This window comes from Grampus griseus (assembly GCF_964374135.1).
Source record: "Grampus griseus genome assembly, chromosome: 14".
Classification (NCBI taxonomy): domain Eukaryota; kingdom Metazoa; phylum Chordata; class Mammalia; order Artiodactyla; family Delphinidae; genus Grampus; species Grampus griseus.
Genome location: NC_139008.1, coordinates 75,520,312 through 75,534,957, shown reverse-complemented (window position 1 = coordinate 75,534,957; position 14,646 = coordinate 75,520,312). Strand labels below are relative to the sequence as shown.

General features: G+C 49.4%; 1 protein-coding gene across 3 annotated transcripts in view; it reads left to right on the top strand.

Annotated features, from left to right (window-relative positions):
* SULF2 (sulfatase 2) overlaps nt 1–14,646 on the top strand; it is a 148,594-nt gene that overhangs the window by 129,056 nt on the left and 4,892 nt on the right. For all 3 annotated transcript variants that reach the window (XM_082670578.1, XM_082670576.1, XM_082670577.1), the window contains exons 12-15: nt 12,686–12,902; nt 13,028–13,124; nt 13,590–13,684; nt 14,587–14,646. In XM_082670578.1, the coding sequence (XP_082526704.1) occupies nt 12,686–12,902; nt 13,028–13,124; nt 13,590–13,684; nt 14,587–14,646 (469 nt within the window). The remainder of the gene's footprint in view (nt 1–12,685; nt 12,903–13,027; nt 13,125–13,589; nt 13,685–14,586) is intronic.

Sequence of the window (14,646 nt, the reverse complement as noted above, 5' to 3'; positions counted from 1 at the left end):
TTCACACGGCATAATGTCCTCAAGGTGCGTCCTTGCCGTAGCCTGTGTCAGAATTCCCTTCCTTTTTCAGGCTGAATCAGATTCCCTTGTAGCCTAATTAGAGACTGGGTGTCTGGCGACAGGCTGAGGTCTCTTCCTGTCTTTGCAGAGGACACCTTCGTTACAGAGCAGGTGTGTCTCCATAACAACTCGGCTGCTGCCTCAAGTGGCGCATCCCAACTGATGATCCCCCGTTATAAGTCCTCCCAAGCTGATTAGCAACTACTAAGCTAATCTTTCTTTAGCGGATAAAATGATTGGTTGAATTACACAGCTAACCTCTTGCTTCAGCACGTGGCACACTGGGTAATGTTTAAGTAAGACAAGAACTTGCGACTCAGTTAAGCCTTTTTTTTTTTCCTATTAATTCTTAGAGGAAAGAAAAATGCACCTAAATAACCGAGACTCGGCTCAACCCAGGCCCTCCTGTGAGGACGGTGTGACATCACAGCCCTGTCTGATACGCCCCTCACAGCATCCTGGGAGCAAGGCGAGGGTGGCTCCTCACAGCAGACAGGAAAGGTCAGCTCACACGGCCACCTGGGCGACTTGGGCCCCATCGCCTGGCCCAGTATTCTTCCTCCTGCACGTGCCTGCCAGCAAGATGGTCTCTGTCACTCCTTTCTGAGCAGCCAGCCTAGAGCAGGGGTTTTCAACTGCGGGCGATTTTGCCCCCCAGGGACACTTGGCCGTGCGGTGACATTTCTGGCTGTCGTAATCGTGCGTGATGGGCAGCGGGAGGGATGCTACTGGCATCCGGTGAACGGATGCTGTGGACGCTGCTAAGCGTCCTGTGAGGTACAGGTCAAGTCTCCCGCAGCCAGGATTTATCCGGCCCCAGAGTGTTGCCAGTTGTGAGGTTGAGACTCCCTGGCCCAGAGCAGCTCAGACCCCGGCTCACCCTAACCCCCTGGGCTGTGGGCTGTGGGCTGAGGAAGCAGGCAGAGCAGCCAACCCAGAACACGGGGGAGACCCAGGACCCAGGGGGAGGAGATGAGGCCTCGGGGATGGGTCCAGGTGGCCGGTGTTTATTCATTTCTTCTCCCAACAAATCCGCAAGCCCTGCCGTGTGCCAGCTGCTGAGGTTACAGAGGTGAACTTGAGAGACACGGATCGGACCTCGTAGGTGAGACCAGGTGTCAGCAAGTTAACAAAGTGGGAAGATCACTTCCCTGGGTGCAAAATGCATGGAGGAAATGAAACAGTGGTGTGACCAGGTGGAGAGGGGCGGCGGCTGTAGGATGGGTGGTCGGTTGACATTTAAACGAGAGCCAAGTATGTAGAAGGAACAGGCCATGTGACTAGCAGAGGGGAAGTGCTCTAAGTCAGGGGAAGAGGAAGCACGAAGTTCCTGTGGGTCCCACCCCAGAGAGCGGACCACACTGCGTCGGGCTTCCCAGGCCTGGGGAGGTGGGAGGGCCCAGCTGTGACCTTGGGCGAGGATGTCACAGCTGCAGTGTCCCTAACTAGCAGAGAAGCTGCTGGATGCCAGCTTCCAGGTGCTGAAATATTTAGCAGGTCTGTTTCATGTCAAACTCCAAAGAGCCCTGGAAGGCGGGTATCGTCATGAGAACGTAGCTGCTTGGAAATTAACTCACTTGCCTGTGCGTTGGCTCAGGATTTGCACCCAGGCAATCAGAGTCCAGAGCCTCAGCTCTTTTTTTTTTTTTTTAATATATTTATTTATTTATTTTTGGCCGCGTTGGGTCCTCGTTGCTGCGCGCAGGCTTTCTCTAGTCCCGGCGAGCAGGGGCTACTCTTCGTTGCGGTGGGCAGGCTTCTCATTGCAGTGGCTTCTCTTGTTGCGGAGCACAGGTTCTAGGCACACAGGCTTCAGTAATTGTGGCACGCGGGCTCAGTAGTTGTGGCTCACGGGCTCTAGAGCGCAGGCTCAGTAGTTGTGGCACATGGCCTTAGTTGCTCCACGGCATGTGGGACCTTCCCGGGCCAGGGCTCAAACCCGTGTCCATTGCATTGACAGGCGGATTCTTAAGCACTGCGCCACCAGGGAAGCCCCCAGAGCCTCAGCTCTTGGCCACTGAGTTAGGAAGTGCCCCGTTCCCAGTACATGTGGTAGGGAGGGCACCTCCAGGACCCTGGAAACAAAGACACCTAGGGTGACAAAGAGAGCAAGTGGTATGGCTTCAGTCCCAGACAAGGTGTACACCAGGGCTGGCAGGTTTTTGCTGTAAATGGCCGGAGAGTAAATATTTGAGGCTGTGGGAGCTAAACAATCTTTGTGTCAAATGCTCCATTCCATCACTGTGGCAAGAAAATGGCCAAGGGCTCTGCAAATGGTTGAGAGTAACTTACGTACAAAATCAGGCAGAGGGCTGGATTGGGCCTGGAGGCCATAGTTTGGGGACTCCTGGGTGTATGGCTGGGGGCGTGGAGAACGCCAGAGCAAGCAACACAGAGGAGCAGAAAGAACCCCCTGGGTCTGCTTCCTGGGCCTCTTAGGCAGGGGTGTCCTCCTCCCGCAGGGAGATCAGCTCAGTACTGTGTGCGTTTCGGGCCCAGGCACTGTGGCTTCATGGAGACTGAACTCAGGGAGGAAAAAGCCAAGGAGAAAGCTGCCCGGAGTCAGAAAAGGCCCAAGGCTTTGTCAGAGAAACGCCTCTCCTGGACCTGGACCCCCAGATCCTTTGGCCCATGAGACTCTGATACAAGGAGGAAAGGTACAAGCCACCGCCCCGGGGTCGGGGGGTTGGGGGATGTGGCGCAAGACCAGATCCTGGAGCCCTGGCCTGGGCCCTGCGGAAGAGGGAACCCCCTCCTCCCTTCTTGGGCCCCACCACCTGGCCTCCAGCCAGTCCTCGACCTTTGGTCGCCACCTGGTGGTCATTAGGAGCCCAGCAGAAACCCGGGTCGGGCCTGGCTCCAGGCCCTGCTCCAAAAACAGATGGATGTTTCAGGGCAGCGGGGTTACAGACTTGAGGCCGGCCTAGGTCAGACCTAAAATGGGAGGAGGAGCGGGGACTGTGGCCAAACGGGAAACACTCCGCCCCGTAGGAAGAGGCAGCGCATCAGCTCCTGCCCCGCCATCCACGCTGCCGGTGGGCCCGGTGTGGGCGGCACACCTCCCGTTTTCTCTCGAGAAGCTGGAAATCTGTGCTTCTCCGTGACCACCCTCCCCCAACCCCTTTTTTTCTGAAGTGTTAGCAACTTGATCAATTTTGTCTTTTAAAATACAGAAGATACGAGAAATCTGGGCTCTGACTTGAGCCTGTGTTGAGGAGGGGGAAATTCACCCCCTGCCCCTCTCGAGTTCTCTTGGCTGGTCAGATAATTAACTTGACACAAGACTGATGAACAGGAGAAAAATGTTAGTTCATACACACAGAGGTCTCATAGAAATGGGACCCCAGAGCGACCAAAGCACGTTGTTTACACATCATTTTTAGACAAGGAAACAATTATTTGTGAAGATGTAAGGGCAAAGGGGCTGGTCCTTGGGGCAGCAGACTAATGAAGGAGGAAAGTTAGTTTATACAGCTTTCTTAGCCTTGAATTCCCTGACTCTGGTGATAAGGATGCTTTCTCTTCTCCTGGTATAGGGAAGGGACCTTCACATGCGAAATTTATTTCCCACTTTTAGGGGGGAAAGAGGAGGGTCAGTGTTTTTTTATGTTTTCTTTGGCCACCAGCTGTTTCTTAAGTAACTTTAATTCAAAAGAACCAATATGCCATTGTGGCATATCTTGGGGTGACCTGCTCTGAGCCCTAACCGTTCCTCTAAAATTGACCAGGAAGTTTCACATTTTAAAAGGAGAGTTGGTGGCCATGGAGAGAGAAATCCGGTTAGGAGCTGAGTGCTAAGAGCTCTGCAAAGGGAGAAAAGAACGGAGATTAGAATGAGGATGAACAAACAAAAGAACAAATCGAAGCCCCTTCTCCACCCCCATTAAACCAGTCCCTAGTCCCGGTGTAGGTCAGTCCAATAAAATGGCCATGCTTCCCTCCACTGATGCAAAGAGTTAACCTTCTCTCTTACTAGAGGTAAGGTGGACACTCCTTGTCCCATTTGGGTTACACAGGAGGAATGTTTTCACCAGTGATGCACAGGCTCCTCCTTGCTGAGCTCCTTTAAAGCTTGGTTCTGTCACTGAGCCAAGGAAGTCCAGATTTCTGGTCCACCCATATATATAGTGTGGTATTGGGCAGCTTAATCAGGGGAGCAGCTGTACTACCCCAAGGGTGGCTGGTGAGCCATCCAGGACACTTGGTGAGTTGGCAGATGTTTATACTAAAAAGGGTAGTGCCAGGGTCATTTCCAGTCTCCATGAGAGGTTTGAAGATGCCACCTGTGGAATCAAACCCCTGAGTCTGACTGCAGTACTGTCCTGGCCTGTCACCCAGGAAAGGTCCAGTGTTTGTTTTCAATGCAAAGGGAAATTTTTCACCTATTGTTTTTAGCCTGGGCGAGGGACAGCCCTTGAGCTTCTATAGAGGTTTTCCGGGGCCCCGATAACTCCCCAGAAGGAGAGACAGAGCGATGTTTTTCGGTCGTGGATACCGTTCCCTGTCATTGAACCATCTTCTGTACCTAGTCCACAGTGTGCATCTTGGCAGGAACGCAGACCAGCTCAGGGGCACTTGTACCGTCTAGATGTTGACACAACCAACAGTCAGATTGATTGATTAACGTGGCCAGGCTTTGGTAAACTGGCACAACGGGGTGTTTGCTTTATGCCTGACCTGTTGACAAAGTAAAGGTTACTAAGCAAGACACAGGTTAAAAAGGAGCCCATAGTGGAGACTTTTAGAGGGGAAGTGGGCTAGATGGACAAGCACTGTCCGCTCAGCCTCCTGATAATGATAATGAATGTGGGAAAGTGGTCATTAGTAAGAGAAGGTGCATGTTTGTTTGTTTAGCGTGTGAATATATAGGGAGTCTTAAAGGGGGGGGAATAGGTAAAAACGAAGTTTTTTTAATTTATTGAAGTATAATTGATTTACAATGTGTTAATTTCTGCTGTACAGGAAAGTGATTCAGTTACACACGCACACACACACATATATATATACCCATGTTTTTTCATACTCTTTTCCATTATGGTTTATCTCAGGATACTGAATATAGTTCCCTGTGTTATACAGTAGGACCTTGTTGTTTATCCATTCTGTATATAATAGTTTGCATCTACCAACCCCAAACTCCCAATCCTTCCCTCCCCCACCCCCTCTCCCCCTTGGCAACCACGAGTCTGTCGTCCATGTCTATGAGTCTGTTTCTGTTTCATAGATATGTTCATTTGTGTCATGTTTTAGATTCCACATATAAGTGATATCATATGGTATTTGTCTCTTTCTGACTTACTTCACTTAGTATGACAATCTCTAGGTCCATCCATGTTGCTGCAAATGGCATTATTTCATTCTTTTTTATGGCTGAGTAGTATTCCATTGTATATATGTACCGCAGTTTCTTTATCCATTCATCTGTCCATGGACATTAAGGTTGCTTCCATGTCTTAGCTATTGTAAATAGTGCTGCTGTACGTAGGGGTGCATGTATGTTTTCGAATTAGAGTTTTCCACAGATGTACGTCCAGGAGTGGGACTGCAAGTGAAGTTTCTTGATCCATGATCTTGGGAAAAGCTGTCTAATTCGTGATGCCAGCTTCTTCCAGGCCTGGGAAGTGGCCCTGGAAATCCTTACTTTGAGGTCACCTGTGGGGACTGTCTCCCAGCTGTTTTGAGAGCGATGGTCTAGGCCAATTTGGCATGACTTGCATGAACCCGGGAGGATTTTCCCTTTATTCTGGTGGTAACATAGGGAGTGTAGGTAGATAGCAGTACCTCATAACGTCCTTCCCAGAGAGGTGACAATGCATGTTTTCTTCTAAAGTCCTCGATGTAAACCTGGTCTCCCGGTCAAAAGGGACGTCAGGGTGTCAGTCGGGGAGGCCACGCCCCTTTTCCCTCTTGGCAATAAGCTTAAAGTACACTCGTCAGTTCTTGTAGGCAGCTGGTCAGAGCATCTAATTATTCACTTATGTTCCCACAATGTCCACTTAATCCAGAAATAGAAAGTTTAGAGATGCCAGTAGGCATGGGTTATCCAAGCACTATTTCAGAAGAGCTTAATCCATGTCTCCTGTTGGAGTGTTCCTGATCCTTATACAGGCCAGGGGCAAAGCTTCTGACCATTTAAGCCCAGTTACTTTCCAGAGCTTTTCCTAAAGTCCTTTTATATCTAGATTTTTATGTTCCACTTGCCCTGATGGTGGAGTTATGGTACAGAGTATGGAATTTTAATGAGTACCCCAGAGATTTTGCAAGCAGATGGTTTATCTCTGCTATAAAATGAGTTCCTTGGTCTGATTCAATCCATAAAGGAATGTCAAAATTAGGAATAACCTCAGTTATTAAGTTCATTACCACTGTGTGGCATCACCACATCTAGTCGGATAGCATTCAGTCCTTCCACTAACCATGTAAAAGATAACCAAGTAGCAAGAATAGCCTAAAGCTGGGGGCGAATCTATAAGATCTGTTGGAGTGCCACAAAGGGCAGTGTGGGCCTGGTAAGACTTCCGAGGGCACACCGATTTCTCCCGGAAGTTAGGCGCAATTCACTAGTAGTGCACTGGGAAATAATTTGGTCAGAAATTCCATGGCTGCCAGGGCAAGACGACTCTCCTGTCTGCACAGTACATCTCATTTGATGGGAGGTAAGCTCAAGCCACAAGGTGAAAGGAAAAGGAACCACCTGAAGTACATGTGGCCCAGTGTCTAATTTATCTGAGCATTGTCTGGTACCTTTTTTGTGTCCATTTGTCCTTTTTAGATTGTGGGGCATTTGCCTGATAGTTAATATCAGTCAGGGATAAAGGCAGGTTTAAGAATTGGGTGGAGAGAGGATAAAGGGGGCATGTTGAGCTGCAATTTTAGCAGCTCTTTCCGCCCTATCATTTCCTAAAGATAAAGCATCAGTCTCCTGAGCAGTGAACAACAGCAGCGTTAGAAGCGAGGTGGTAACAGGGCAGCAATTATATACCCGTTAGCGCCAGGAGGACCTGCAGAAGTCAGCAATCCACGGGATCTCCAAATCGTACCCACAGCATGGCGGACTCCAAAAGCATCTTTGGAATCTGTGTAAACCGTGGCAGTTTCCCCTTTGCTCGTCTGTGTGCTCCAGGAAGAGCGATGCGTTCAGCCGCGTGGGCTGGTCTCACAGTGGGCACGGAATATGCCTCACGTGGTTCACGTGGGGAGCCACAGCATAACCAGTTATTATGTTTCGCTGGAAACTTCGTTTACAGGAGCCATCACAAAATCGAAGTAAGTCTGGGTTGTCTAAATGTCTGAGAGAGCATCTCGTGGCTCTGAGACCGTTCCTGTAGTTGCGAGGCACTCGTGTGGCATGGAGTGGGGCTCTCCACCATCAGGGAGGGGGGTAAAGGAGCCAGATTTAGAGTATTAATGATGGACGGTGATGGGTAGATTAAGAGCCTGCTCACAGGTGGTCTCTCGCCACGCAGAGAAGTGCTGCATCCTGTGAACTTGTAACATAGCAGACACAGCATGGGAAACAGAGGTGACTGGGGGAGCCTATGGTTAGAGCACTGGCTTTGTAGTCAGCATGGCCACGTACATAAGGGGGGCGTACCTGGTGCCGTAGAGTCTAACTGACATGAGAAATACGCTGTAGGACTTAACTGAGGCAAAAGGCTGTCCTAGAATGCCAGCAGTAATCCCATCATTTCCATGGCCAGTGTAGATGAAAAGGTTTATCACGATCAGGTAAGCCAAGAACCAGAGGTGTGGACAGAACTAATGTAAGGCTTCGTAGGGGAGCAGAATTTTCTGCTACCCTAAAATACCCTAAAATACATCTCTTTGGCATATTATCTTGAGCTGGTTATTTTCTAGGAAACAGCAGACACGGCAAACTGAAAACCTAGTAGGAGTTGCCCTTTTGCAAGAAACATTGACGTCTGTAAGGGAAATCTCCATTTGTAACGGTGTCTCCCTCTCTGTCCCTGTAAGAGGAGGTTGACCAAATCTCTGGAAACTCTTCTCCATGGAGAGGGCCAGGGCTTAAATCTGTGTCACAGCCGCCCTTGTTTACTGTGCTTTTCCTGGTCGCCTCCCCTGACTGGATCTCCCACCCTCTACATCCTCTTTTGTCTTTGGCTGAGGGTTTCAGGTGAGGGCTTCCAGGTTTTTCTGGGTTTCTCCCATGGATACATTAAACATTTGTTTGATTTTCTCCTGTTAACCTGTCTCAAGTCAACTTAATTCTTAGACCAGCCAGAAGAACCTAGAAGGGTAGAAGGAAAACTTCTCCCCGACGGCTATGCCAGTCCTTCTTACCGGTCTCCCTTGAGAGGTAAATGCAGACAAGGTGTGCGTCAGGAGCATGGGATTGAAGAGGAATCTGAGTGGAGCTCAGATTAACCAAGCTGGGTCAGCAGGAGTCGAAGTGAGGGTAACAGCTGGGTTAGGGACCACAGGGTGCCCGGGAATTACAAGAGTTTATGGCTCTTAGGGTTTGTGCAAATCAAGAGATTCGATTCCCGACTGGGCCTAATTTACCTTCTTTCATTACAAATGTACCTACTTTCACTTGGAGTGTGACAAGGTGAGGAAGTAAAAACAAGCACACCCAGCTCTAAGAGAGTCTATCATAGGGTTAATTCCTCACTTTGTATCTCTTTGCAGAGAAGGGACCTGTTTATTTTTCTTCCAGGTCATGCATACAGGCTCAGCACTTGGTAGCAATCCAACTTCATTGGCATGTGTGGCCCAGGGACTAGTTGGGACATCTGTTAAAGACTCACCCTCTTCAGAGGAATTTAAATCAGGACGAGTTTCTATTAAGGAAAGTCGATCTGGGGCTTGGTCTGAGGGCAAGGAAATAAAAATGCCCTTCTGATTACATTTTAGAGGAGCATCACGTTTACGTAACAAATCTCTATCAAGAGGTTTGCTGGTGAGCAGCTGGAAATTAGATACGATGGGTGTTAAGAGGCCCTAAAAGATATTAGGGTGGGCTGAGATGTGGGTAATGTAGTAGGTTGTCCAGAGACTGACTGACTGTATAGAATCAGCAGTGACAGGTTGAGATAAATCCTCTGAGCGACGGTAGAGGAAGGCACACGGGTGTCAATTAAGAAATCCAGTTCCCGATCCTCTATTTTAAGTAGCCTCTGGGGTGCAACTGAGGATTGGCTGACCCCATCATTTGAGAAGGAATTGTCCCTCAGAAGGAGAAGAATGAACTTTCTGGGCATGCTGGGGCCTAGGGGGACTGTTTCTTAAACTTTCCTTTCTCTCGAGTGTAGGACAAATTTCTCTTCCATTGTCCTGATTTCTTAGAATATCTGCAGTTGTCTGGAGGCAAACAGGAAGAGCTCTGTGTGAGCCTGGAGCTACTCTCAGAGTCATGCTTTTGTTTTCTATTCTTTTTTTTATTGAAGTATAATTTACAATGTTGTGCTAGCGTCTGGTGTACAGCATAGTGATTCAGTTTTATACATATAGTCTATTTAGTTCCCTGTGCTATATAGTAAGACCTTGTTATTTATCTGTTTTATATATAGTAGTGTGTTATCCGCTAATCCCAAACTCCTAATTTATCCCTCCCCCACCCCTTTCCCCTTTGGTAACCATAAGTTTGTTTTCTATGTCTGTGAGTCTGTTTTGGAAATAAGTTCATTTGTGTCATATTTTAGATTCCACATATAAGTGATATCATGTGGTATTTGACTTACTTCACTTAGTATGATAATCTCTAGGTCCATCCATGTTGCTGCAAATGGCATTATTTCATTCTTTTTATGGGTGAGTATTATTCCGTTGTATATATATACCACATCTTCTTTATCCATTCCTCTGCCAGTGGACATTTACGTTGCTTCCATGTCTTGGCTATTGTGAATAGTGCTGCTATGAATGTAGGTGTGCGTGTATCTCCTTGAATTATAGTTTTGTCTGGGTATATGCCCAGGATTGAGATTACTGAATCATATGGCAACTCTATTTTTAGTTTTTTAAGGAACCTCCATAATGTCTCCCGTAGTGGCTGCGCCACTTTACATTCCCACCAACGGTGTAGGAGGGCTCCCTTTTCTCCACACCCTCTCCAGCATCTGTTATTTGAAGACTTTGATGATGGCCATTCTGACCGGTGTGAGGTGATACCTCATTGTAGTTTTGATTTGCATTTCTCTACTGATTAGTGATGATGAGAATCTTTTCATGTGCCTATTGGCCGTCTGTATGTTTTCTTTGGAGAAATGTCTATTTAGGTCTTCTGCCCATTTTTCGATCGGGTTGGTTTTTTGTTACTGAGTTGTATGAGCTGTTTGTCTGTTTTGGAAATTAATCCCTTGTCAGTTGCATCGTTTGCAAATATTTTCTCCCAGTCCTAGGTTGTCTTTTTGCTTTATGGTTTCCTTTGCTGTGCAAAAGCTTATACGTTTGATTAGGTCCCATTTGTTTATTTTTGCTTTCATTTCTATTGCCTTGGGAGACTGACCTAAGACAACCTTGGTACGATTTGTCAGAGCATGTTTTGCCTGTGTTCTCTTCTAGGAGTTTTATGGTATCATGTCTTATATTTAAGTCTTAATTAAGCCACTTGGAATTTATTTTTGTGCACGGTGAGAGGGTGTTGATTTACAAGCGGCCGTCCAGCTTTCCCAACACCACTTGCTAAAGAGACTGTCTTTTCTCCATTGTATATTCTTGCCCCCTTTGTCGAAGACTCATTGACCATAGGTGTGATGCTTTTGTTTCCCTAAAGGTTCAAATTGCAAAGCAAGAATTGTTGCTTTTAATTCTTCTTTTCTGCATTCCTGGAAACTATTTTCGAAGAATGGAGCTCCAGCCTCCATTATTAACACTTAGCAGTAGCCTAGACCAACCTACCACACTGTTGTGAATTTGCTTTCTGATATCAGGGAGCAGTTTCCCATTAGAGCAGATATGAAGAGATTCCTGTGCACTGGGGCTTCCAAGTTAAAGGCAGTGTGCCTTTGAAAAGTTTGCATGAAATGTTCGAAAAGGCTTTGGGATGCTTTCCTCCCGAGTACAGAATTCAACCTTAAACTAATTAACTTTAGGGGGAAAGGCCTCAAGTATCGCTCCTGTCAAATCCTGACTATCAGCCTCCGTCCAGCTGAGCCTCCGCCTGGTCATTTGCAGGCCGAGGAGAGGTTCCCGCATTCAGGGGGAAAGAGGTGGAGTCAGAGTGTTTTTTAATATCATTTTTTTCCCCACCAGCTGTGTTTCAAAGAACTTTAATTCAAAATAATCAATATGCCATTGTGGCATCTTGGGGTGGCCTGCTCTGAGCCCCAGCACCTGCACGCCCTCAGTTTTCCATAGGTGACTTAGAGCTTAGGAAAAAATACCTCTCAGCCCTGCCTCACTGCCCACCCTGTGGAGAGCATGCAGCTCACTGCTGGGGAAATAAACTCTGAGAAGATCAGTGACCTCCCCAAGCCCCCCCCTCCCGTTTCTGTCTGGGAGAATGTGCTGCTTGGTTCTTTTTTACCCAGTTCAAATTAATGGGGTTTTTTAATCTTGTTTTGTGGAGTTTTACTGCAGTATAATTAACATGTTACATTAGTTTCAGGTGTACAACATTGTGATTCCATATCTGTATATATTGCAAAATGATCACGCCAACAAGTCCACTTAACATAGTTACAAAAAATTTTTTTCTGGTGATGAGATTAAGACGTATTCTCTCAGCAACTTTCAAATATGCAACAGAGTATTATTAACTATAGCCACCATGCTGTACATTACATCCCCAGGACTGACTGATTCTGTAACTGGAAGTTTGTACCTTTTGACCCCCTTTGCCCATTTCGCCCACCATTCCTACCCCCCACCCCCCCCCCCACTTGGCAACCACTCATCTGTTCTCTATGAGCTTGCTTGGTTGGTTGGTTGGTTTTAGCGATTCCACAGATAAGTGAGATCATATGCTATTTGTCGTTCTCTGACTTATTTTGCTTAGCATAATCCCCTCAAGGTCCACCTCTGTTGTCGCCAACAGCGAGATCTCCTTCTATTTGATGGCTGAGTAATATTCCAGTGTGTGTGTGTTGTGTACGTGCCACATCTTCTGTATCCATTCATCCATCAGTGGACGCTTAGGTTATTTCCATATCTTGGCTATTGTAAATAATGCGGTGAACAGGGGGGTACAGATGTCTTTGAGTTCGTATTTTTGTTTTCTTCAGATAAATACCCAGAAGTGGAATTGCTGGATCACCTATCCTGGCTGTCGTGTAAATAGAATCATACAATGTGTGACTTCTGTATCTGACTTCCTTCACACATTAGTGTTTTTAACATTCGTCGGCATTGTTGCTTCAGTTCTCTGTGTTCGAATCCTCCATCGTGTGGATGTCGCAGTTTACCTATGCACAGCTCTTCCTTGAGATTATCTCAGGCCAATTCCTTCTTAGCTCTGGGACTTCAGTTTCCCCAAGTGAATCACCTTGAGGTCCTTTCCACTGGGGTCCAGGGCCCACTTTCCCGGTAGGTAGGTTTCCTGAGCCCCCCAGTCTCGGGCAGCACTGAAGCCCTGGCTTGGGAGCACAGCCCTGTCTGAATCAAGAGTCTGCTGCCCAGGGAGCCTGGCCAGCCTCCCAGCCCAGCCACCCCTCTGACCCCACAGAGTACAAGGCCAGCTATGCCCGGAATCGCTCCATCCGCTCAGTGGCTGTCGAGGGGCACCACGTCGGCCTGGACGACTGGTCCCAGCCCCGCAACCTCACCAAGCGGCACTGGCCAGGTGCCCCTGAGGACCAAGACGACAGGAACGGCGGGGACTTCAGTGGCACCGGGGGCCTTCCGGACTACTCAGCCCCCAACCCCATTAAAGTCACACATCGGTGAGAGTCTAGGGTGGGGGTTGGGGGGGGGGCTGGACCTTGGCAGGGGTGCCCACATCTCTTGGGCCCCTGCCTGGGCCCCCTCAACGCCCCGAGGGCCCCACGTGACCCCTTCTCTCGAACAGGTGCTACATCCTGGAGAACGACACGGTCCAGTGCGACCTGGACCTGTACAAGTCCCTGCAGGCCTGGAAGGACCACAAGCTGCACATTGACCACGAGGTGACAGGAGTCTGGGCCGGGAGGGTTCTCACGACCCCGAGCTCGGCGGGGCCACCAGCCACAGCCGGAGGCAGGGAAGCCAGGCCCAGGGGAGGGAGGCCCCGCAGAATCCTTCACCAGGGCCGGCAGTGTCGGTCCTGGCCTCAGACAGACAGCTCCTGCCAGATTGGGGTGGGGGGAACAGCACAGCCACGTCGTACCCCTTTGTGATCTACAAGATGCTCACACCACACTCAGCCCTTCTAACAGGCCTGGGGGGAGACCTTGAAGCCCCCCATGGGCTCAGCGGGTTCTCGGACAGGACAAGACAGGAGAATGACCCACAGTTCCTTCGGCGGGTGGAACCAAGGACCGCCCCCCCCAGCGCCCACAGACGCGCACAGTGGCTGGGAGGCCCCGCCAGGCCAGCCCTGCTGACCCAGCCCCCCAGAGGCTCACGGCCTCCTCTTCTGCTCCCTCCCTCAGATCGAGACCCTGCAGAACAAAATTAAGAACCTGAGGGAAGTCCGAGGTCACCTGAAGAAAAAGCGGCCAGAAGAATGTGACTGTCACAAAGTCAGGTGAGGAGGGAGCAGAAAGGCCCCGGGAAGGCCCCAGTGCTCTTGCGGGATCACTCTAGAGATGCAGCATCCCCTCCTCTGTGACTCCTTTCATTATTTTTATATCCCTGTCTCCTTGCTTAGGATAGACAATTAGTAATAATTCAGATCCCCGTTGTCAGCCACTGGGCAGAAAGCACCGCCCCTCGGGTACCACCCAGATTCATGCACTGCTGACAGGCAGGCCCTTGATTGTGGAGCCTGTTCCCGGGAGGGAAAAGTGCCTCTGCTGACTGCCCTTCCGGGAACGGCCCACGTGGCCCAAGGCCCACATTACCAGCTCAGGGAACCCCCAGCCCAAGGGTCTGAACTCGCGAGCAGTGCAGTCTAACAGAACCTCTCTGGTGATGGAAGCAGCTGTATCTGTGCTGCCCCGTATGGTAGCCACCAGCCAACCACACGTGGCTACTGAGATTTGAACTGCGGCCACTGTAGCCGAGGAACCGAATTGGTAGTTTAATTAAAATTGAAATAGCCACATGTGGTTAGTGGCTACTATAGTCACTGCTGCCTTTCCAGAAAGGGCTTACAAAATACGGGTTCCCCCAGGGCTGGCCCTGAGCAAGCGTGAGGTGGGTGGGCACTGCAGATGCTGAGGCTAAAGCCACGCAGAGCCAGGCCCAGCCTCCAGACTTGGTTAACTCGCCTCTACCCCGACCTTCTGTCTGGCTGAGGCCTTCAGCCGGGGGCTCCCAGGTCACATATGGAGGAAGGAGCTGGGCAGGCTGCCACTCAGGGGATAGCACCTTCCCAGCACCACCCCAGAAGGAGAAACGGGGATCCCAGAGAAGCGCAGTTCGCAGCCACCCCACGGTGTGGCCTTGGGCACAGTGTCTGAAAGCCAGGCTGGGGGTCTGTTGCAGTTACCACGCCCAGCAGAAAGGCCGCCTCAAGCACAAAGGCTCCAGCCTGCATCCGTTCAG